Here is a 23,260-nt window from a genome sequence, read left to right on the forward strand (position 1 = left end):
CTGCAGGAAAACACACACAAACTGGTGTTTCAGGGTACTGTCTGCACAGCACAGAGAGCAAAGAAACCACAGTGTCACATTTGCTTCACTCTTCAAATACAAATTCCAGGTCTCCCTCATTTTGCATAGAAGGACATTTGTTACTGAACAATCTACGAGCAGCACACAAAAACACTTTGGGTAATTCTGCACTACACCAATCCCTGTGTTTTAAGATTACAGTAAAGACAGAAATAAAAATGGTGTTGGTGGGGATATAAATACAAGTTCTTACCCATTCCCCATATCTGTTTGTAAACCCACAGCAACTGGTTCCTACCTCCTGGCAGTTGACTTCCAGAGTCCTGGTAGCTGGATTGCCATTGACGACAACTGCTGTGAACCACTGAGTAGATGGATCCAGGCTATAAATTCTAATTTTTGAACCAATGATATTTTTTCCACCTTAAAAAATAGGGGGGGAAAAAAAAAAAAAAGCTTGAGACAAAGGAGGCATAAAGATCATCATAGTTATCAATATGAATTTGCCAACAGTATTGCATGCAAAATGCAAGAAAGCAAAACAAACTGAGAACCTTTAGACAACTTCCACATAAGCTGGAAGAAAAATTATACAACTATGTTCCAGCTACCTCCTTCCTGGAATAGTTCAATGAAGTTGTGTGGAGGCTAAGACACACAGCAGAGGCCAGACTAACCTCCAGATTTCAGACTGTGAGGCAGATCAGTGGACACAGAAATGAAGATTCAATGACTAGATGTGAATTTTTCCTCTCTTTCCAGTATTGGAAATGGCAACTCTTAAGTTGCAATATTTGCCTTTCCATAAAAGCAAGACATTCCTTGTACATGCAAGCACATGACTACAAATATGCTCGTATGAACCCAGTAATTAAGAATTGGAAGCTGGCAAACCTAAACCCAACAAATTTAATTTGACGAAAAAGGAAGTCTCTATTCAAAGCTTTGGAGGCTTTTATAAACAAGCAGCAAACAAAAAAAAAAATCAAGTTACTTGAAACAATAAACTACTCCAGCTAACTTCAGTTGAGAATTTCTACAAGTTTGGTTTCTCTTTCACAAGTAGCAGGCCATCTGTGTGCACTTAAATTACACACTCACTCTTACAAGGGAAATACTTGAAACTTAAATCTCTACAATCCTTCACATTTTGCATTCACTGTCAAAGCAGAATCAGTATTATTAAAAAGCTTTTATCCCCTAGAACAGGTTACCAATGAATTAAACCATCACTGAAGAGACTTCCCTTTGGACTTGTCAGTTTTCTGCTCCAGAGTCTGCTCATACCTTGGACCAAGCGTGTTTCATCCAGGTGTTTCTTAACCAAAGCCTGGATTTCTTCATTTACATGTTGATCATCCTTAAGAGAAAGCCTGGAACTGTCCACATCCTATTTATGAAAAAAAGAACATAAGTTTGTATTAAGGATAATGCTTTTGACTAACAAAACCCCATAATATTTAGAAACAAGATGGAAGCAACTGATACAAGTCCAACAAGTTTCTCATTACTGTGTTACTTCAGCTCCAGGATGTCGGATTTGAAGCAGACACCACTTTCTTACCACTAATTTGCATCAACCATCTGCAAGCCAGACTGAACTGAGCTCTCCAAGTCCACTTTAACACTGTTCTGAAAACAACCCAGTTTTGTTTTAGTAGATTGCTAAGTTAAATTAAGAAATAGATGGTTCAATGTAAGATTTTAAGTTCTCAGAAGTAGTAACTTATTTGTCCTGAGCAGATGCAAATATTTAAGTTTTATGTTTCTATTCATGACATTAATGTCAAGATCCAATCCATCTCAAGATACCATTATAAAATGTACATATGAATGAAAACAGAGTCAGCTACATCTAAATCATTCATAATTATTGGGCAATCATGTATTTATATTACAGTTGAGGGGTTTTTTTCCCCTTCCTTGGTATGTAAAACAAGCTGCTTGTTGAATTCTTGAATTAGAATTGATTCTGAAATGTAAAGGTCAGAGCAAATTTTCACCCAAGGCTCAAAGAGTGCTGTTAAGAAAAGAGTTTTAGAGTTTTTTGGGGTTAGTTGTTTGTTTGTTTGGTTTTTTTTTGTCCCATGCACTGCTCTGGTATTTGTAAGAGACAAAAGACTGAAGGGTCAGAAGTCAATAAACTTATTCCAGATGCCAGTAAAGCAACCTTCTCCTCTGCAGTGTTGAGATAAGGCTTCTACATAAAGACACCTCCACCCTGCTTGTTGAGCCAACACAGGCAAGACAACCATATAGAGCTCAAATTTAGCTTTTAGTGATTCTTTGGTTAGTTTCTCAAGAGAACTTGTGCATTTGCTGACTGTTTACAAGCCAAAGCAGAAACTAATGATGGCACTACTGGCAGTCTCAACCTGAGACATCTATTACTATTTTTATTTCAGCCTGTTTATAGGTCCTGAGAGTAGTTTCCTGAAAAGGCTAAATCCTTTATCCTTAGCAGATACTATTCTTGTAAACACCTGACCAGCCAGTCAAACGGGGCAATCTTTCAACCCATCTGTACCTAATTTTCACTAATAAACTGTCCTCATGGTGCTCAATGAAGGGACTGTAATTCAACCATCTCATTTACATTCTGCCCAATTCCTCATTTGTTTAGGATTAGCAGTGATGTGCTTCTGTTAAATAGCAAGATTAATTCCTGACTCCCCTGCAACTCCTTTCATGGTAATGACAGTCCTGTTCACAAGAACAAAGGGAAACTATTCCAGGTTATCCCCAAGATCAACATGATGCAACTGCTGTCACCTGAGCTGAGTAACTGTCCCAGCACACTCCCTCATCCAGCTCTCCTCAGTGACCACGTCCTGGATCAGCCTCAGGAGGTTTTTAATCGACACATTACATTCAGAACAGATATTTATGAGTTATGGCAATAAACACCTACCTGGATGGGTGTCAAAAGGTCCTTAGACAGAAAAATACATCTCTCCTCGCCCAGATAGCGCACTGAAACCAGTGATCCCATACCAGCTTTGTCCACCAAGGACTTGTAAGTCTACAGAAGTGATAAACATGTTCTTAGAAACAGAGTTAAGAAGACCTCATCATTCACCATTTGCATTTAAAAGATTACTTTAGTTTTGCATCTATTTTGCTGTTAAGCTACTACATCTACATGCAACTCCTGAAAGCAAGTTTCTAATAAAACTTCTAATACATGCCTAATGAAGGAGCTACTGGACTACACTTGAAATTAATTTCATCCATTAGAATGAGTTTGGAATTCAGTGCAGGTGGCTGTCATTAGCATTCATTCATCTCAACATGAACAATTTACTGATATAATAATTCTAATGGTGGATGTGTTACTAAAAACCCTCCTTATAGCAGATTGAGGGAATAACCAGCAAATCAATAAATGGTTTACAATGAAGGTCTCATAACTTGTACATTGGCAATACACTGAAATCTTAATTTAGGCATGTGTGATGACTTGGACAGCCTCATAGTTATACCACTGCAGTGCAATGATGAAGCTGTGTTCAGGTATACCAGAGGCTTCAAGAGCAGACAAGGAAAAAAAATTTCCTTTAAAAGCTTCTGAACACTTCCTAATATGTTCAAAGTTAAATTTTGCCTAATCCTGCAGTAACAGCTCTGAGTGGGAAGGCATCAGGAGCCTGGAACAACAGAAGTGCCAAGAATAAGATATATTTGTGCTCCATTTAAAAGAAAAAAAGAGAATCATTCTGGTAGAACATATACTTGGGTTTTCTAAGGACTGATCAAAGAAAGACCTTCCCCCTTCTTCTTTTCACCTCAGTCAGGTCAGCATTGGCAGAGGGGCAGGATCACCCCAGGAGGGACAAGAGTCTCTCCAGGAGCAATTGGGCATTACAAGAGTTCTACAGAGCTACTCCACTTGTCAGAACACAAACCCACACAACCTCTTTTATGACCTTTTCTTTCCTGCCCTGCATGGTGGTAAAGGGAGAAGAAGCCTTTTTTGCTAAGGCAAGCTCCAGAATTGGGAATCACTTTACCCTGCAGAGTCCCTCTGCTAAATGAGCTTTGGAATATGCACCCTGCACGAACTAGCATGTCAAACACACCAGGAAGAAAACCTTATGCACAAATTCTCCACTAAGAACTGTTCAGACACTTGGAAATGGACAACAGCTAAGTTTAAATAAGCAGGCTTTCAGTCCATCTTATCAGCAAAATCACCAGCAGAACTGCTGATATTAATCCACAGCTCAGGAAATAAAATTAAGGATTCCTATTTCCACTTCCTCCCTCATCCCACTTGGCCCTATTTCCAATAAATATTTGCTTAGATTAGCTTTGCATAAGAAAAAAAAATCAGCTAAAACACAGCACTATGAATTCTACTGCACAATTTACACCTAGCAAAAAGTATTAAAACATGAACTACAAGTTCAGCATAACTCATGTTCAGCAAGTTCACATGTTTGCATCTTCATTTATCTCACGACTACTTTCTTGAGTAGCAATATCCAAAGTAGTCAAGTAGAACTATACTGGCTGAATACATTAAGAAATGTTCCCTGTTCACCTCTCCTGGGTAATTTGCCTATCCAGCCATGCATAGCAGTTACAGGAAGCTTAGTTCTCTGCCTTATACAGTGTATCTCACGTTTTTACATGCAAAAAATCCAAATCTCACAAGTCACCTGTGCCGGGCAGACATCACATAAGAACCGTCTGAATTATTTTTGTCTCAGGATCAAGAACCACTGCAGAATTAACACTACTTGAGGCAGAGCCAAACAAGAATTTTAAAGTAAAAATACAGGCTTATCCTTAAAAACCTATTATTTACCCTTTTTCTCTATTCTTTTCTGCAATTTCATGCAAGAAGGAAAGAGCCATGAGACCAGAGGGAGAAGGAATTAACACTGTACAGAACAGTGGTTTGGGAGAGAAGCAAAGTCATAAAAATACATTCTTGTGTCCACAGGCAAAACACACCAACTTCAAGTGCTGACAAGCTCTGTCCAGCTCCAGCTGTACAGACATTTAGTCTCTCTTCCCAGGGCACCTAAAGCTGAGGCTGTACTAGAGAAATCCACCCTTGTGACACGACCGTCCCCAGAAGGTGGAACTGCAGAACCAAAGTGAGTCGACCCAACGTGTACTTGCCATTGCAGGCCACTGGACAGCAGGCATGGACTGGGATTTTCTTTCAGCCAGCACCAGCTTTTGCTCCACCAGGAATGCTATCATTGTATGGCTGTAGACTTCTATCCATCTTCGTTTTTCCCATGGCTCATCATCAAATTCCACACAAATCTACAGAAAGGAAGCAAAGCAAAGGAGTGACTAACCATAAAATTCAGGCACAGTCAACATGGAAAAGGAGAAACAAACATCAATTTACTCAAAAATAACGAAATCATTGCCAGTACTACAATACTAGCATGATTATTGCCTTTCTGTCAACACAATCAAGCAATCGCTAAAGCATCCCAAGGCTGATCTGGTATTTTATAAGTGATAATCAATGTTAACTGGCTTATCATCATTACTGTCACCTAAAACAGTAATATTCCCACTTAACTTTACAACTTCCCATCTCAGAAAGTCCACTGCTGCCCAAGGACAGTTAAATGTGTTAACACTGTCACCACTGTTCACAAGCAGGGAAAAACACAACCATAAAAACTACTAAAACCAACAGAAGGGACACACAGATTTTCCACAAACTCTAGAGCAGTTGAATAAAAAAGTTGTTTTTTCCAGAAATATTTTAAGAATAACAGTCCCAAAGAATACCTTTAGCCAATTTATTGACAGCACAAATGACAGTAAACCAGCAAAGGTGACCAAATTGTATAATGGTTGCTTTTAACTGCTTTTTATCCTTACAAATCTCAGAAGCAACTATACAAACTTTCCAAAGGGAAAACAACTGTCACTTCATGGCAAAAACATGGTGGTTTAACAAATTTCTTTGGGATGGCATTACCCTTCTTTCATAGGCAACACAGAGAGATCAGCAAATGACTGGGAAAGACCACAAATAAAACTTTGCCTGAATACAGGAATCAGAACATGTGGGAGAGGACTCTACTCTGGGAAAAAAATAATCATTCCCTCTTTTCATAAAACATAGCATTCCAGTCTAAATACATTTAAATAACAGCAGAGAAATCTCAATTGAGTGAATCTTAGACACTTTTCCTGATGTTTACCTTCCCTCTCAGGGGAGAGGCAAGTGAAAACCTGCACACAAAACAGCACTACCACAGCCAGGAGTCATCGAACTAATGGGTGCAGAAATGAACTTAGTCATTTTGAGGTGCACAGAAACAATGAAAGAGATAAGCAAATAACAAGTAACAGAACCAGAAGGGCTTGTTTTGTCTACAGCATCAGCACTGCACAAACAGGAAAATACAGTTGAGTCAATAATTTCAACAGCAGTTGACAGTCCTTCTACACAAAACGTAAAGTTTGAGAAGTAAGTACTTCTACTCCTTTACAATACAAATATTTAATCCCCCCTCTCAATCCATTACTATTTTGGGTCTATCAATCATCCTTCCGCAGAGCCACGAGAGGAAAGGAGATGGGACGTGTTTTGGTACAAAGCCCTCCACGCCTCCATTGTCCGCCCTGCAACTTCTTTTAACACTTGAACTGGAGAACTCATCAACTCAATCGCTTCTGGCAGAACCGTAACCAGTCACAAAGCTCACAATAGAGTCCCCAACAGCACCTGCTCCTTCTCCTTTCTGCAGAGAAAGTCCTTAAGGAGAGCTTTCTGCACCAACCTCCTCCTCACTCCAGGCACGGCGCAGGCACAGCCCCGCGCCCAAAGATGGACAAAGCTCCACCCCCGCCGCAGATCCACAACAAGAAGCTCACAACAAAGTTTGCGCTTTCGAGAAAGAGTTAGAAACACCCACGGTTTCTTTTTGTTTGACAAGGAAGAGGTGCTTTTGCAGTTACTCAGAGGTCACCAAGTTCCTCCCGTTACAAAAAAGAGGCAAGGAAACAGTTTAAAATGGAAAGATGGTGCTGTTCTTGCTGTCACAGGACAGCCACGGAAGTCCCTTGGAGAAACCAGGACAATGTACAAGACGCCACTGCTACAATGGAGTCTTGTCCTTGGGGAGTAAGAACTCGCTCTATACTCACTGATACACAGACACGGCTGAATACTTTTACTGACTACAGTTGCCAAATAAAGCCTCTTAAGAACTTCACAGTCAAACTGTAAAACGTCCCTTGACTTCCACACAAAATACACAGCTAACAAGTTACACCACGCTTGCAAACCACTAACTCCGTGTTCAAAAACCCCGTTGGTAATCATTAATAAGAAGTGGCCACCATGCAAGAGGAGTCCGAGAAACCTCCAACACCAGACACGAATTTGGCACGTCTTTCAAGACCTACGTACTTGTCCATGACCAGCTACTCCAAAGAGCAGGACAGGAAAGTCACCAAGCCCAACAACACTGGAAGGTTTCAGTTTCATCTCTGGGGGGAAAAGAAACCCGTTCCCAACTGGCAAGACCTTAAAACTACAGAAATAAAACCTAGGCACGGCAGGTGCGGCAAAAAAAAAATGGTTTTCAAAACGCTGGTGGAAGAAAAGCACATTTATAATTAGTTTGAGGTAGTTGCTGGCATTAGCAGGAGCACACCGGGGAATCCCTCGGCAGAGGTGCACATGATTCCAAGCGCGCTGGCCAAGCAGACCTTCCCCCCACCGGGAGCAGCGTGTGCTCACACGTGTACACACACCCACGGGGTTCCCAGGGCGCAGGTAAAGCACTCTGGATTTAGCAGGTCGCCGTGAAAGTTCCCGGTTACCTTCAGGTCTGGTTTGGATATGTCCGTGTGTGACACTGCCCGGATCCTGCCCGACTTCCAGGGCCATTCCGAGATGCGGGTGGCGTCCCACGACCTGTCCTCCTCCTCCGACAGGCACAGGAACCTCTTCCCCACGAGCAGCGACCAGCTCCCCTCGAGCCTCAGCACCATTTTAACTCATCGGGAGGCCTTCGGGGAGGAAACCGAGGGGAGGAGGAGAAACACATAAAGCGGGGCGGTGAGCGCTTCCTCCTTCCCCTCCTGGCCCCTCCCGGTTCTCCAAGCGACTCCGGACGAGCCCCTGACACCCCCCTGCCCACCGTCCTGTTAACCACTGCCCGGCGGGGGTGGGTGGAAGGCAACACCAAGAACCTATTTCCAGAATGGCTGCAGCGCAGCTCCCGGCCATTCCCACCCCCGCCGCCTCTTTGTTCCTTCCTCCGAGCAGCCGGAGCGCCGGGCGGCAGCCCAAGGGGAGGAAGGCAGGCGACCGGGCCAAGCTCCTTCCGCCTCACCAATACCCCGTCCTGCCTTGCCCGGGCAGCCCTCCAGCCCTGTCCTTGCCCTCACCTGCTCCCCCCCGGCCCCACTGCCGGTGCACCCCGCGGTCACTCCGGGCGAGGGTCCCGCTCCCCTCCGCCCCCCCCGCCCCGATCGCCGCCGCGGTCGAACGACACTGTCGGCGCGGAGCCGCGCACACGCCCCCTCACCCGTGCGCGCGCCCCCGTCCCGCGCTCCTATTGGCTGCGCCGCGCCGGCGGGGCGGGGCCCGCGGCGAGCCTCCTGCCGCGATTGGACCGGAGGGGCGGGGCCCGCGCGCCCGGCCACGCCCCCGAAACCGTTGCTCAGCAGATGGCGGATAAAAAAAAAATAAAAAAAGGCTGTAACCTTCCGCGGGAGCTTCGAGGGAAGGAGTCCCTCAGGAGGGCAGCCCGCGGGGCGCCCACAACCCGGCCCCAAGGGAAGCACGAACGCGCTTCGGGCCGCGGTGCCTCTCCAGGTCCGCGTTCCTTCCTCGGACGTGCCGACCCTTCAGCTGTAGGGCCGCCTTCGGGGACGGCGGAAGAATCCGAGGGAGGCCAGAGGGTGTGAGACAACCGCTTATACGTGCGGCTCGCGGCGTACTCAGATATAGCACAGGGGGCGGTGGCACCCGCGGAGCGCTGCCGCGCATGCGCGCGGGGGCGGGGCCGGCACCTGCGGGAGTGCCCCACAGGCCGCCATCTTGTTGGGCTGAGGGAAAATGGGTCCAGCCGGGCCCTCCGTGCTCAGGGAACGGCATAAGGCGAAATAGGACAAAAATAAGGCATGCCTGAGGTTCCTGGGCAGGATGGCAGGCTGTGGAGGCGCTCTGGTTGTGGTTGGTGCGGCTTGTGTGGTTGTATCTGCAGGCAAATGGCTGCCACCAACTCGTGCCTTTTAACACTAGACCTGTGTGTTCTTAAAAAAGACAAGCCAAGGCCACAAAGTCACAGAATGGTTCGTGGTGGAAGGGACCTTAAACACCATCCAGTTCCAACCCCTTGCCATGGGCAGGGACACCTCCAAGCCCTGTGCAAGCTGACTTTAAACACTTCCAGGGATGGGGCAGTCACAGCATCTCTGGACAACCTGTTGCAGAGCCTCACCACTGTCACAGCAAAGAATTTCTTCCTAATATCTAACCCTACTCTCTTTAAGCTATGAGAACCAAGTAGTTAGAATATGGCAGTGGCTGGCTGATAGTGTTTAGCAGTGACCCAGCAGGACCCACATACACCTCGTTACCACAAGACTTTCCCACCAGAACGTGTGAGAGGAAGAAGACCAAAAATGAAGAAAGTACCTAAGGCCAAGAAGCTGTTGACTCATCCAGTTTGCTGGAAACCCTCAGTGCTCAGCTTGTGCTTTCTCCATGGCTCCATCCATCATCAGAGATGTCTGAGCGCCAGAAATCTCCATCAGACTGCAGCAGGATATTCCTGCCACGTTCTGGTCTCACACTCCATTTTTTCCAAGAATCGAGTCCAAAACTTGTGTTCAATTCATTTTTTAAGCCTTTCCCACCAATTTGTGTCAAGACTCTCCACTGACCACTTGTCTACTACATTCAGACAAACACATTTACATATGAAATCAAAAGGCACTAAAGCTTCCTCATGTGCCATGATGAGAGAAATGCTGTTCTTGTTCAGGCAGCCCAATTTTCATGATAACTGTAGGCAATCTTCAGTGATTTCTATCAGTCGGATGAACCCATTTGCAGTATTTTCTGCAGGGAAAAACAAGGATATAAAATAAATAATAGAAAATTAATAGATGAGCAACTGCTTGTAGCCTGAAGAACTACCCATTAGCAGGTACTGGAAAAAGAAACAGCTATGCTTGCTTCTCAGATTTAAATATTTACTGTACAGACCAGACCTACAAAGTGGAATTTGTGATAAGGTATTTCATGAAGCAAGCTAGATTTGAAACCACCAAATTACTTGTTTAATTGTAGGCATCAGACTCTTGTAACAGCAGCTGTAGAACGTAAACATCACACAATATTGGTGTTGCATAACCTCCTTATTTAAAACCCTTGGGTTTTATGCATACAGAACTCTTTGCCTCAAAAAGGAGCTGATTAATACACGCAGGGAGAGGAATGTCAGGCAATAAGGAAGCAACATTAGTCAACCCAATAAATCAAGCTGTTGGTAGCACTCCAGTTGCCTCATTAGGCATTCCATTGAACTTTTTTCCCATTAGCACCAGAAAAAAGGAAACCTTTAAGGAGAGATTTCAATGACAACAACGTTAATTTTGTGAATGAGCAGCTCCCACGTGCGAAGAGGAGCATGAAGGTTGCTCAAACTTGTTTTAAAATTTAATGTTTTGGGTAGGTACTGACCTAAAAGGCTGAGAGTAAGTGAGCAAGCATGGGATGATGTAGTCCATGAATGCCCTTGAAAATGAACTTACACTTGGAGATCATGCAGTCAAAATGCAACATTCTGAATGTACATAAAGTAAAATAAATTGGCAGACACCAGAAGAGAAGATGGTGAAGCAGACAGAGTACAAGTTGACAGAAGCCTGGACAAAACTCAAGCATCCAGAGTAGAAACAAGTTTTCAGTCCTGAAAGAGTAGAGGTATTCAAAACCTAAGGGTAGAAGCCACATAATGTAAGATTTTTTTTCTTATGAAGCAGGGAAGATAATCAGCTACGTGCTTCACTTCCTCAGGATTCCTCATTCCTTGAAATTAGATCAGGACCAAATATCCTTTTTTAATATCTGGCTTCTTTAAAAGTTATACATTTAAGATAACCAGTAAAGTCCTGGGTCAAAAAGCAAAATATATAGAATTTAAAATTATGACTCTAAAGTCTCTGAATTTGTTGCATAGTTTATTTTTCCCAGGATTACAAACATACCATACTGAAAAATAAGTACCATTGTTTTTCTTACCTGGTTATTTTATCACCACTCACAATAGTCTCCACAAAAAACTAATGTCTACTGGGAATATTTTGTGTGCATATGCCCACCCTCACTCTCACAGCGTGTCGATAGAAACATCAGCATGTTCAGAAATGACTTTCAAACCCAGACTGTGGTAATGGCACAGCTGCATTTACCTCTGCAGAACACAGTGTCTGTCGAGGTGCCTGCAAAACAAAGCAGTGCTGTAAATATGCAGAACTGATTAAACCTCAAAGCAGGAGATTTCAACCCTTTCTTCTGCCTGCAAGGAGAAGTCTTGAGCATATTTTTACCAGCTGGCTCTACCCGCTGGGTTGAACTGGTAATAGGTAAGCCTTTAGCTCCTACATGGGAGAGGAGTAATCTCTGCAAACAGATGCTCTTTAAACAGTAACTTCAGAACACACTTGAATAAATTCGTCCTTTCAGCCACCAGTAAGTAACAGAAAATTTCTCTTGTGCTGTGTGCCACTAGGAAAAAGCAGAAGAGGCTTTGAGGCTTTGAATTTAATTCTTTGAATTTAACAATTCAGTTTAAATTTGAATTCAGCAGTAAAAGTCCATAGCCAATTTTGTGCCTAAATAATTGCACGTTCAGGCATTTACGCCTACCTCTCTGCATATAAAATCTGAGTGTGCTATTCAAATATTTGTGCTTTAAAATTGGCCTCTCACTATCCAAAGTGTTTGATATCACCAATCACAGGCACTTTGCAAGAAATGGACATTTCAGTTGGAGTAGGGCCCATAGGTAAGTTAACTGTCATGGCATTATGTCCTCGGAAGTTGTTTTCCATGGTAGGAGGGAGCAGATTGTTTTTCAGGGCTCTCCTGCATTTCCAGGATAAACCTCTAAGTTTGTGTGCAGCTACAGCAAACAATGATCAGGGCACTGGCTTTTAAAATCTCTACTGTAGCAACATTTTAAAGGTCTCCACTCTCAATCAAAGGCCCTTTGGACAGGAGGCTGTACAAGCAGAGAGGGAGAACATGGAGTCCTTTATCTTCTAGTGATTGGTGATGGAGGCGTAAGGACATGTAATTAAAGTTGGAAGTGCTTATGGTCAGGCTACAAAAATACCAGCTGTGCTAACTAGGAACGGGGCTTTGGGAGATACCCAGCAGTTCATTTCTCTGGTATGTCTTGAGATGTGATGCTAAAGAATGACTGAAAGCAGACCACCAGAAACTTTCCTATTCACTAGCACCAAACTGATGGAGGTAAGTTACTCCTTAGGTAGCTAAAGTAGATCAGTTAGTACTCATATCCAGCCGAGCTCTAGTTACAGCATGAAAAGATAAAAGCCTGTACGAGCTGTCCAGCTGTGTCACCTCAGCACAACTCACCTGGATCAGCTTTGCAAGACTGGCAGGTCTAGTTCTGGGTCTTTTTCTTCCACAATTATCTCTTTACCGTAAGTTAAAATGAAATATTTTGTGTCTCACGTCAGTTAATATTGTCTCCCTGTCTGAAGCTGAAGGAAGCACGTATTTTGACACCAAGTACGTTACCATTTTATGCAATTAAGTTTACTTGCTGAAGGAAAAACTCCATAAGAAATGCTGAACTTTTACTCTTTTCCACTCCCATACATACTCTGCAGTGGGGACCAACTTTCTTTTGCTAGTGATGAGTTAGTGGGACATAGATTTACTATCCCAACTGTAGAAACAGGAAATCATGAGAGGACTCTTAGGATGATAAATCAGGATCAATTATTAAATTTTAATTGAATATTAATTTAACATTTAATGATGTAATTATTTAATTGGATGTTAAGTATTGTCTGGGGATTGGGATTGGATATTAAATTTTGCAGATTCATTTTAAAGTTAAACAAGTATTTATAGAGAGAGTAATGCAATAACCTTTACAGAATAAACATGCTGATTCCATGCTGATTTTGTTTTTCCTCGGCTGCTTCAGAAGAAGAAGGCCTGTTTTAGAAGAAAAAAGCCCTTTGCCCTCAGGTGTTAATAAATTATCAGTTAATAATTCAAAGGTTTGAGTTATCATTCTTTAATAAAATAATGCAAATCTATATAATCTTGATGGGTATACCCGAATCAAGTCTTAGAAACCACCACCACAGGAACGTCTCTGTGATGTGCAAAAGGAGCCACTGAAAGTCAGGTAAAGTAACACAGTGAACTTTAAACAACATTGTTTAATGAACTGTGGGAAACCATTCTTTGTTAATTTGCTTTATTTCCAAAAGCCTCACAACAAAACTGAAAGCACAACATGTTGGTCATATTTTGGTGCTTCATAACAACCAGGCTCTTTCATCATTGAAACAACATAACCTGGCTCAGGCAAAGACCAGTCAGCCTTTATACCGTTCCCTGCCAGAGTGGATCTTAAAGCTTATTACAAGTGCATCCTGCTCTTCCTTTTAAACAAACCTGTCTTGTGATTGAGTGTCTTCCCTCCAGAGAAATCTTACACCTTTCTCTTTAGGATCTGGCAGGAGATTTCAGCAGCTCCTGGGCATGTGTAGGTGTCAGGCCAGCGAGTCCTAGACTAGGTGATAGGAATTGTTCCAATATTGAACTGGCCTGCTACGTACTTTTCTAAGATCATTTGGATGACATTCGCAGTGCTGCTTTTGATTATTCAAAATCACGTGTTTTCTCTTGAAAGTTCTCTCAGCTTTGGTAATTTAATGTAGTTTTTGACTGAACATGGGGAGAAGTGGTGATTGTTGTGAGTTATGTGCCATTGTGAGTATGTGCCATTTGGATAAGAATCTTGACTGTTCTTGAATGTGTATTCACTTAAAAAGAAGGTTTTTTAAATTCTGTATATTGTGCTGATATAAGTTAACAAAGCTGAAGTAATGTATCACTAAAGCTAAAAAAAAAAAAAGTGAAATATTAAGATCCCAGATATTGGTGAATATAGAACTGGGAATATTTAAAAATTGTATGTTGCTAAATGTGACCTAGTTGGTGTAACACGGAACTGGGAGCCAAATCTGGAATCTAACACTGTGTCATTAGGCAGATAATTTAATTCACCTCATTTCTCTGTAAGATGGAGATAACAATAATCATTCTTATGAATTGCTTTGTGTTATGCACCTGAAAGATGATGAGTATTATAGGTACTAATTAAACATTATTTTAATCTTCAAATTTCCTTTCCCTTTTAAACTTTTTAATAAGTGTTTATGCTCCCTTAATGCCAGAGAGGAAAAAAGCATGATTGTGAAGCAGCTGCTAAGAATTTTTCCCAGAAGATATTTAATATTAAATTGGGATTGAGTCATCAGTTTCAGATAAAGGGGCAATGCAAGAAACAATATGTGAGAGTTGAGATTTTGAGTAAAATACATTCAAAGCAGAATCAGAGCAGCTGACACACCTGTGCCATCAAACTGGCTCCCACCTTTCTTGTACTCTCAGTCCAGAAATTTGGAATGGGCACTGTAATTTCTCTTCAGCTTAGAGAAATGTAACAGCATTGCTTTTGAACTGGGCAGTTGTGAGGCCACTGGGATGGCAGCTGGACTGCAGGCTGAAGCCTGCACTACAGCTGTACTGGTAATTGTATCACTCACTGTATTTGTCCTTGCAAACCACTCAGTAATTTTCTACTCTCTGTAAAGTTCCCCAAGTCAAGTACATGTCAGTGAAACTTAGGAGTGCCCTTTCCTTGCCCATTTCTCTTCGCAGCTGTCACAGACTAATGGCTGCTCTCCAAACCCCAGGAGAGGTTTGCCTAAAATGAAAACAGTGGTTCTGAAGCAGATTCCTGACTCCAGTGAAACTAGGAATTTCATCCACTGATTTTTTGAAGAGATCATATGTCAGCCTTGACTTCCTGTAGGAGAAAAATTGCAATTTGTACTGTCATCTCTTCTTAAAAGCATAAGAAGGCAAATTTGAACTTCTCCTGCTTCCCAATATCTACTACCCTAAACAGCATAATTATCTAACTGCAGTTGTCCAAAAAATGGAAATTACATCTTCCAGTTTCCTTTGCAGAGGAACTTTTGCTGCAGCAGAGGTTTCCAGTGCAGCTCCTTACTCTTATTTCCACATTATAACAGAATAAAATTTACAGCTGCAGTTTTCTAATGAGAATGTAAGAGACACAGCCAAGTTACTCCAGGCTGTCTCTCTTGTCCAACAAACTTGGACTTATAAACAATGAAGAGTAGCTTAAAACCTGTACGACTACCTTGGGATGGCTGGAGATGGATTTGTTTTAAAAGCAAGCAGGAAAATATTTTAGGTAATTGAAATAATTGGCAAGGCTGAAAGGGATTTTGTAAATGCAGTGTTAGAGAAAAAAAGTCAGCAGCTCATTGGAGCTCATTGAATTTTAGCAGGCATGGGTTGCATGTCAGGTGTTTGGTTCCCTGACTCACACCATGAGATGATTAGCATTGTGCCTCTGGTTGCAGCAGAGGTAGCATGTGCCTCACTTTGTATAACATGTAGGTCACAAACTGCCAGTACAGAAAATATGCATTTAATGAGCTTCATCCACCAGCAGGCATCTCGTTGTCTAGGCCTACTCTTCAGGGAGCGAAGAGAGGCATCTCCAGAAGGAGATTCATACTAAAATAGATGTCTAGAATAAGTGGGACAAATTATCCTTCAGAGATGTCTGATCTTCCTCATTTGCTGAAGAGGTCTCTGATTATTGCCTTTTGTTCCACACTTTCTGTAAGAGTAAATTCTGAACTAGATACAAACATAAAGTGGGATGGTATCTGTGCTTTTCTGGTTTACATGTTGTTACCCAAATTAGGTAGGCATTGAAGTTTTGGGGTTTTTTTCTTTATTGAAAGCTACTGCAAGTGAATGCTGGTATGAGGCAGTAATGAGATAACAAGGAGTATAGTGTATGCTCAGGGCTCACAGGTGTCCTATGGTACATGTGACCTTCTGCTCATTAGAGTAATAATGTCTATAGTCAGGAATCACAGGACTTGGTTGTGGGCGTAAAGGATCTTTTAAAGAGGGAGGAAAATGACAGCTTTATTCTTCAGGTTCATTATTTTATCAGATTCCTTTAAACACATCTGTTGTTTGTACACAAAGAATGCAAAATAATCACTTATGAGCACAGGCTAGAAAAGACCTCAGAGTTCTAAATGGTTCAGAATGTTTACATTTGGCTGTTCCAAAGCAGTGTGTTAGACATGCTACAGTGCAAAGGAGAGAATGAGCCCTTTTCTAGGTTTACCACTGTAAACTATGTGCTTGCTCCCCAAAAATGTGTAGGCTCTTACAAAGTTAGCAAAAAGCAAGTAGTGAAAACGGAGGTTTAACTGGCAATAGAAATGTTGCATGAGAGAACAGGATGTGCTGTCATTGTTAGGACTTTATGAGCAGGTCATACCAACTGATGGCTTAAGAAATGCTGTGTTAAAGCATGTGCCTGGGAATAGTGCTACTGGCTCACTGTGTGCAACTGGTGTTACTACTTAACCTCTTTCCACTTACATTTTCCCCTCTGGGATTAACAAATATTTACCCACCTTTAAAAAGTACCTCCTGTTCTTCAGAGAAGTGCTGAATAAATATAGGGTAGTATTACCCTCAACAGCAGGTAATCCTGTTAATCTAACATGCACCCTGTGTTTATGTTGAATATGCTCCATGCCACTTGATCATTGTAGTTAGATTAACAAAGGATATTACAGGGATTAACTCTTAAGTAGTGGCTGCAGCTGCCCACCATGTGTGTTTACTGTAGCCCAAAACCAGGGCTGGAAATCCTCTTGCCTATAGTGAATAGAAGGAATGCACTTGACTTCTGCAGAACCAATTTTCCATCCAAAAGAACGATGTCTTGACCTCAGAGGTTTGTAACACAACCTGTTGCACAGTGCTCTGATAGCTGCTCTGCTGCTGGCACCAGGGGAGACAACCTCAGTGCTAAGACAGCTGCAGGTCTCTGCCCACCGCACCAGCTCTGCAGAGTTGTTGTAAGGTTAAAGCTATCCCATTTCCCACTGCACTTTAAGTGCCACAGCTCACAAAGTCGTGTGTAGACTACTTTGTAAAATATTAGCTGGAGATGGGGTCCTCCCCACTGTAATGGCCCTGCTTTGAGCTGGAGGTTGGACCCAATGACCACCATGGGCTACTTCCAAACTACATTAGTTATTGTACAGTCAGGTGTAGCCTCAGCATCATGGAGCTTGGCAGGAGTTGAAAATCACACCCTGGCTCCTGAGGACATTCCTGTGTAGCTGTCTCAGACTAAGCTCTGTGTTGCTACAGCAACACCTTTATCAGCGCCCTGACTGGTTTCAGGGTAGTTCTGGGAAGACCATATGATGTGCTGGCACACTTCCCATGGGATACAGATACACCTTCCCAGTCTTGCTGTTGGCAGTGCTATTCTGTGGCTGTATTTTGTCCATTTCATTTTGGTGGCATTTGGAGAGTCTCTGGGCTGTAATAGGTGTTGGAAGTATTTTCAACACAGGATGGCCGAGCTGGGGTCTGAGGGAGAAGAGAGCACAGAAGACATTCATACCATTCATCCATTACCTTCCTAGAGTGCAATTGAGAGTCTCTTACTGGGGTGTGTAGGGAGCACATGTGCTTGCAAATGCAAATGCTTCTTTTAGCACCTCAAGAGGTTGGAATTTGCAGTTTTCTGGCTGGAGACTAATATAGAAAATAGGGTTGAGCACAATATTGGGTTTTTTTCCAAGCAGTTGGCTGTTGTCTTTTTTTCTCTTCATCAGAGTACCTTGTGGTATTGGAGTTCAAATTTCCATTTTCAGCTGCAGCCTTTTCAAATCTCGTGCTAAGCAGATGGGCTGGATCACTATTTGTGGGGAGAAACTACTGCTGCTTTCCTCAGTCAGACACAAATGGTTCAGAAACATGTTAGAATATCTTCACTTCCCACATCAAGTGTTGGGAGTGCTCTGTATGCAGTTGCCACGCCACTCACTGGCCTTTGTGAGCTGTAAGCAGGTACCAGCCAAGAAACTGTTATCTGATCTCATTAGTAGTGGCATTAAAGTGAGATATTGTAAGGCTTCAAAAGGGAGTAACACTTACAGGGATGGGGGCCTCTATAAATAGCCTGTAGAAGGTAAATTGAAAACTCTTATCACAATGGTTTTATTTTTCCTTTGTCTTTTTTTTTCTTCCCCTGAAGCCCCTAAGTTGTTTGTTTGGGTCCTGCTTATTTTTCTGTTTCAATTTTGGAATGTAGCCTTTTTTATCCCTGGGAAGACAATTAATTTTTGTCCCTACTGCACCATAATGAGAGGAAGAGAAGCAGGATGATGCTGCAAGTTTTTTCATACACCCTGCCTGCAGAGAAAAATTTAGTTATATAACTTGTCCATATAAAGAGGCATCTTTTCCCTGACATCCCTTTTACTTTTTTCCAGAATTAAATAGAACTGGAAGTAGCTTAGTGTGGTGGAATTTCATCTTCATGACTATGCATCATGTGAGAGTTGGTGTCTTTAATATGCTTTGACACTCAGCATTTCTCTTTGCATGTGTAACTGAGGAGAAGGCAGTTGTAAAGCAGTTGTAAAGCAGTGGGTGGTTTACACACCTTGAGAGGACACACATGGGAGACACAGGTACATTGTGGCATATGGGAGGAGAAGGAAAGTCCTGGTAGAGGCATGGGAAAACCCCTGGAGAAATTAGTGCAGTCACAGTGAGGTTGCTGCTCACCTGCAAGTACCTCTGAGCAGCTCCTGTGGGAAGGCATCTTTGCCAGGTGTGCCAGTGCAGCTCGTTTCCTTCTGCCTCCCTGGGGGCTTTGTGCAAAATTGAAACCACATCCCACTTTGTGCTGGGATTTAAATTGATCCTGAAAGTCAATACCAGCGTTTTATTAAAACTTACCATGAAGTAGTATTTATACAGTTATTAAAATATGTTTTACACAGTCATGTTAGCCTAGTAATTGCTCAGTGATTTCATCTATGTACAGGATACTGCTAACTAGAGCAGTGCTCATGATTAGTTGGTTAAAGGTGATTCAGCAAGGGATGGTGAAGAAGCCCACTGTGCTTTCCTCTCTTATTGCCTTCAGCTCTTTCATTACACCACTCTGTGAAGTCAGCCTGTCTCTAGACACTGCTAAGACCAGTCTGCAGCCAGTTTGCAGCCAGTCCTCTGCCTTTCTCCTGACAAGATTAGGGCTATCGATAGCCTCCTGCACATTACTTCTCTGTTTCCTCAAAGGAAGCTTCCCTTCTGCTCGTCAGAGGGGCCCCTTTCATTATTTACAGCTTCTTGTTATCGTCAGCATTCCCATTTCCATGGCGCCTCAGTGAAACCTCAAGGCCATGCACTGACCATTTTTCTCTCAACATCCCTCTTTAGCAAATGTCACGTTCACACTGGCACTTAATTGCCCTCCTCCTCTCTCTCTGTGTCTGCTTTAAGGACAAGAACATGGTCGAGTCATCCTTCTGTACATTTACTATTGTTGTCATCATTAAACACTACACAGTAATAAAATTCAAAACAGCCCATCCTTCCAGTGCAAGAAGATAAGAACTGACCCTCTGGATCAGACTAAAGCTCTCTGCATCTCAGTATGTCCTCCCTGGTGGTAGCTGATGATTAGGGCCCAGAGGGACACACATCAGCAAATTTAAAGAGTCTTGGTCTTGTCTCAGTGTGCATCATCCACAGAAACTGGCCAAGGCCATGCAGTGTCCTGTTTTAAAGCTAAAATAGGATTGGTCTTGCTGCTGGTTTCCAGTTTTGACAGGATGCCTTATTATTCCAAGTCACTATTGTAATTCTTTTTTAAATTTATTTTTTTTTTCATTGAACTGTTTCTTTTTACATTTCAGTTGTACACTGTCCATAGCAGAGTGCATTTAGGACATAAATTGTGACAGGTCATAAATTGGAGACATGAGGTGAAAAGATGGTAGCACCTAACAAGGAAACTAATCTGAGTAACAGAAGTACTGTAACAATAGTGGTAATTTATTAGTGTCTTTATTGACTTTTAAGGCTGAAAAAATAAGTCCCAGTCTAAGATACCGTCCTTTTTTTTCACCAATTTATGTAATCCATGAATTTTTTTCACTCCTTGTGGGTCCCTTCCAGCTCAGTATATTCTATGATTCTGAAATAGTAGAAAGGAAAACATGCTGAACTGGGAAGATTTCCCATGGAACTGGAGGGTCTGCAGATGCCTCAGAGCCACTAATGAATTAATCTAAGACACATGGATTTATTCCAAGACAGAGGCATCCTGTCTCATGTAAGTTACATAAGAGGATATGGGAAGCAAAAAACAGGTGACTCAGAAGACACTTTTGATGCACAACTTCAGGTATTCAGAGCTTAATATTTGAGATATTGAGTACCAGTGACTAAGCTCTGTGCTGCAGAGTCTTGCATTAGGATATTTGGGGCTAAGCTGACCCATTTTGGTTACCTAAAGCCAAATGATACATTCAAACCCGCTGGTCTCCGTGTTTCCTCCAGGCTCTTGTAGTGAGTCATTGAGAATCAAGAGTATTTCTCAGAAATCACTGTTCCAGACCAAATGCCAGACCACACCACTTTTGAGACAAAATAGGCATTTCTTAATCTTTCTTTGCTAATGGCCATAGCTCTGAAGCAAGTAATTCAATAATAAAGATGGAAATGGCAGCCAGGAAATGCTGACTGTCTCCTTGTGCTTTAACAATACTGCCCATAGAGTAGGATTAACCTTTTCCTATCTGCTCTGTATTTGTTAGTAAAGTAGTTTTAGAGATGGGCATTACTGTGTTCAGGAGCTGCATTCTTCTTGGATATTTGCTCTAATGTCCATGTTACCTCTTTAGGTTTTCATTTATTTGTTTCTTTTGTTTTGCTTCCCAAGTAGAAGTCAGAAGATAAATGCAAGGAATCACCTATTCTGTTCCAGTGGGTGGAACACCAAATATTTACCTTTCAGGTGGTTGAGTATATGTATCTATATATGTTTATATATTTATGTATGTGTGTGTATTCCTTGATGGAATGCAGAATATTTATTTCCTATTTTTCTTCTCCTGATACTTTTTAGGTGCTGTAGCAATAGTACACAATATATGTGTGCACCCTGGCTATCGCATGTGTATTTTATTTATTTTTATATTCATTTTGTTGTTTTGGTTTTGCCACATGAACTTCAGCACCCAAACATCACCACAAGCTTTCTGTCTGATATTTTTCTCTATCCCTGGGGGCATTCATTTCCTGGCTAGGTTGTCAGTCCTTCAGCTGCTCTGAAATGCCTCTGGTGTAGGTTCAGTCCACTGGAGGACTTAAGAGGTGTTTGCACTTGCCACTTCCTGGCCTTTTTTAGATCTGGTAACTGTGCATATATGCCAGTGACTCTTCTTGTTCTGAGAAGTCTTGGCTTGGCAGTTGTTCAGCTGTGAGGCAGAGATCCCCCCTCGCTGGGGCCAGAGAGGAATGAGTCTGATTATGGGAGAGCTGTTGGGGGGTCTGACATCTCCATGGCTGTGAACTGCTCAGGAAAAGTAGTTGCTAGGAGAAGGTTAAGTGGTATTTAGGGCGAGGGTGGTGGCTCTGCCATCATTAACAAAGTTGATTTATTTTTTAATTTGGGGAACAGAGATCAAACCATCTAATGGTGCGATCTGTGTAGGATTTTTCACTGCCAGACCTTCTTCCACTGCTAAAGCTGTTTCAAAATGTTCTGCTGACATTGGGTGGCATCTCTGCTGAGCTGGCTGTGTAAATTAATTCATAGCTCTTCCTACAGCTTTAACTCTTCTTGTGTCTCTCTTTTATAGACTGGATAGGGTGGTTTAACAGCAAAGTTCCCTTTCCTTTCTTCAAGCAGAGCCTCCTTCCAGGATGCTCCGGGTGTCACATGCCGAGCTCACAGTCACAGAGCTGTGAATTGTCCTAAGACACAGCTCATGAGGAGTAGATAGGGGGCATTGTCACCCTTCCACTGGTGACTCAGTAGAGCTAAATTTCTCCCATTTCACCCTGTTTACCAAACAGCTGTTTCAGTAAAGCTCCCTGCATTCTCATGGTCAGGCTCCTTAGATTTTCCATCACCAGACTACCTTGTTAACTAATTGTGTGCATTTGAGGCTTAAGATCAGTCACCAGTCATGAGGTGATGATTGCGTCAGTTGTGTACAAAGCAGCACAAGAGGGGTCCATGTCCTGCTTACCCAGAGAGAGATGCCAGGCAGAAAAATAATCAAGCCTTTCTGAGAGTTGCTGCTCAAAAAAAGAGAGGGGGGTCAGTAGCGATGGCAACTGGGAGGAGCTGCAGGGAACATGGTGAGCTGGAAGAGGCTGGAAGGAGCCAAGAGGACATGAGGCTGTTATGATTTGAGCACTAAAATGTTTTGCTGAAGCTTCTGGTGTTGTCACCTGTAGTATCTCCATGATCCAGTATCTTCTCCTGTTGGTCCATTTTTCTGTGCTTGAAACATGCAGCAAGTACTAAGTGGCAAGTTCTCTGTACTGTGGTGGTTACACAAATATTGGTGCAGAGGGATCTGTGCCTCGTAGTTGATAATATCTCACCATTAACTGCAATAGTGTTATGGAGTGTCTGCCAACATGCAGTCTAAAAGCTCACACAAAATAGTCCTGATACAAGAAAAGTCTTGGATAACAGACTTCCAAGTACTTATTTGGCTATGATACACAAAGCAAGACAGCCACAGGATGATTCACTGCCTTAGAGTTTGGGCTGGATGACCTAATGGCTTCTTTTGGAGAGAAGGCAGATCTTGCAGAGACAAAGACAGTTAATTTACACGTGTTTACTGCAGGAGACCACCCAGCCCTGCCTTGTGTGCCTGTACCGCAGTCAGAATGCTGGCTGGAGCGATTCTGCCGCTGCCGGCCCTTACAATCCCTGAGGCAGGAGTGTCTGGTGCTGGCCCCATACCTGCAGCTGTGGTTCCCAGCCTATCTGTAACCCAAAATCCCGGTGTTTGGAGCAGAAGCGCTGCTGTACCCGGGATGTGGGTGCGGAGGTGG

The 23,260-nt window shown here is 42.7% G+C and overlaps 1 protein-coding gene across 3 annotated transcripts in view; it reads right to left on the minus strand.

The window, feature by feature from the left end:
• KDM3A (lysine demethylase 3A) overlaps positions 1–8,825 on the minus strand; it is a 30,981-nt gene extending 22,156 nt beyond the window's left edge. Inside the window, exons 1-6 of one of the 3 annotated variants that reach the window (XM_027722852.2) lie at positions 8,404–8,483; positions 7,834–8,022; positions 5,152–5,301; positions 2,933–3,043; positions 1,309–1,411; positions 320–444 (exon numbers count right to left, since the gene is read on the minus strand). In XM_027722852.2, the coding sequence (XP_027578653.1) occupies positions 320–444; positions 1,309–1,411; positions 2,933–3,043; positions 5,152–5,301; positions 7,834–8,004 (660 nt within the window). In that variant the 5' untranslated portion in view covers positions 8,005–8,022; positions 8,404–8,483. Of the gene's footprint in view, positions 1–319; positions 445–1,308; positions 1,412–2,932; positions 3,044–5,151; positions 5,302–7,833; positions 8,023–8,403; positions 8,484–8,543; positions 8,557–8,721 lie in introns of those variants that run through there. The other 2 variants (XM_027722853.2, XM_027722854.2) reach the window with 2 other exon arrangements.
• Between the last annotated feature and the right edge of the window lie 14,435 nt (positions 8,826–23,260).

This window comes from Pipra filicauda, unplaced genomic scaffold (assembly GCF_003945595.2).
Source record: "Pipra filicauda isolate LSUMZ 115617 unplaced genomic scaffold, ASM394559v2 scaffold315_size853536_pilon, whole genome shotgun sequence".
Taxonomy (NCBI): Eukaryota; Metazoa; Chordata; class Aves; order Passeriformes; family Pipridae; genus Pipra; species Pipra filicauda.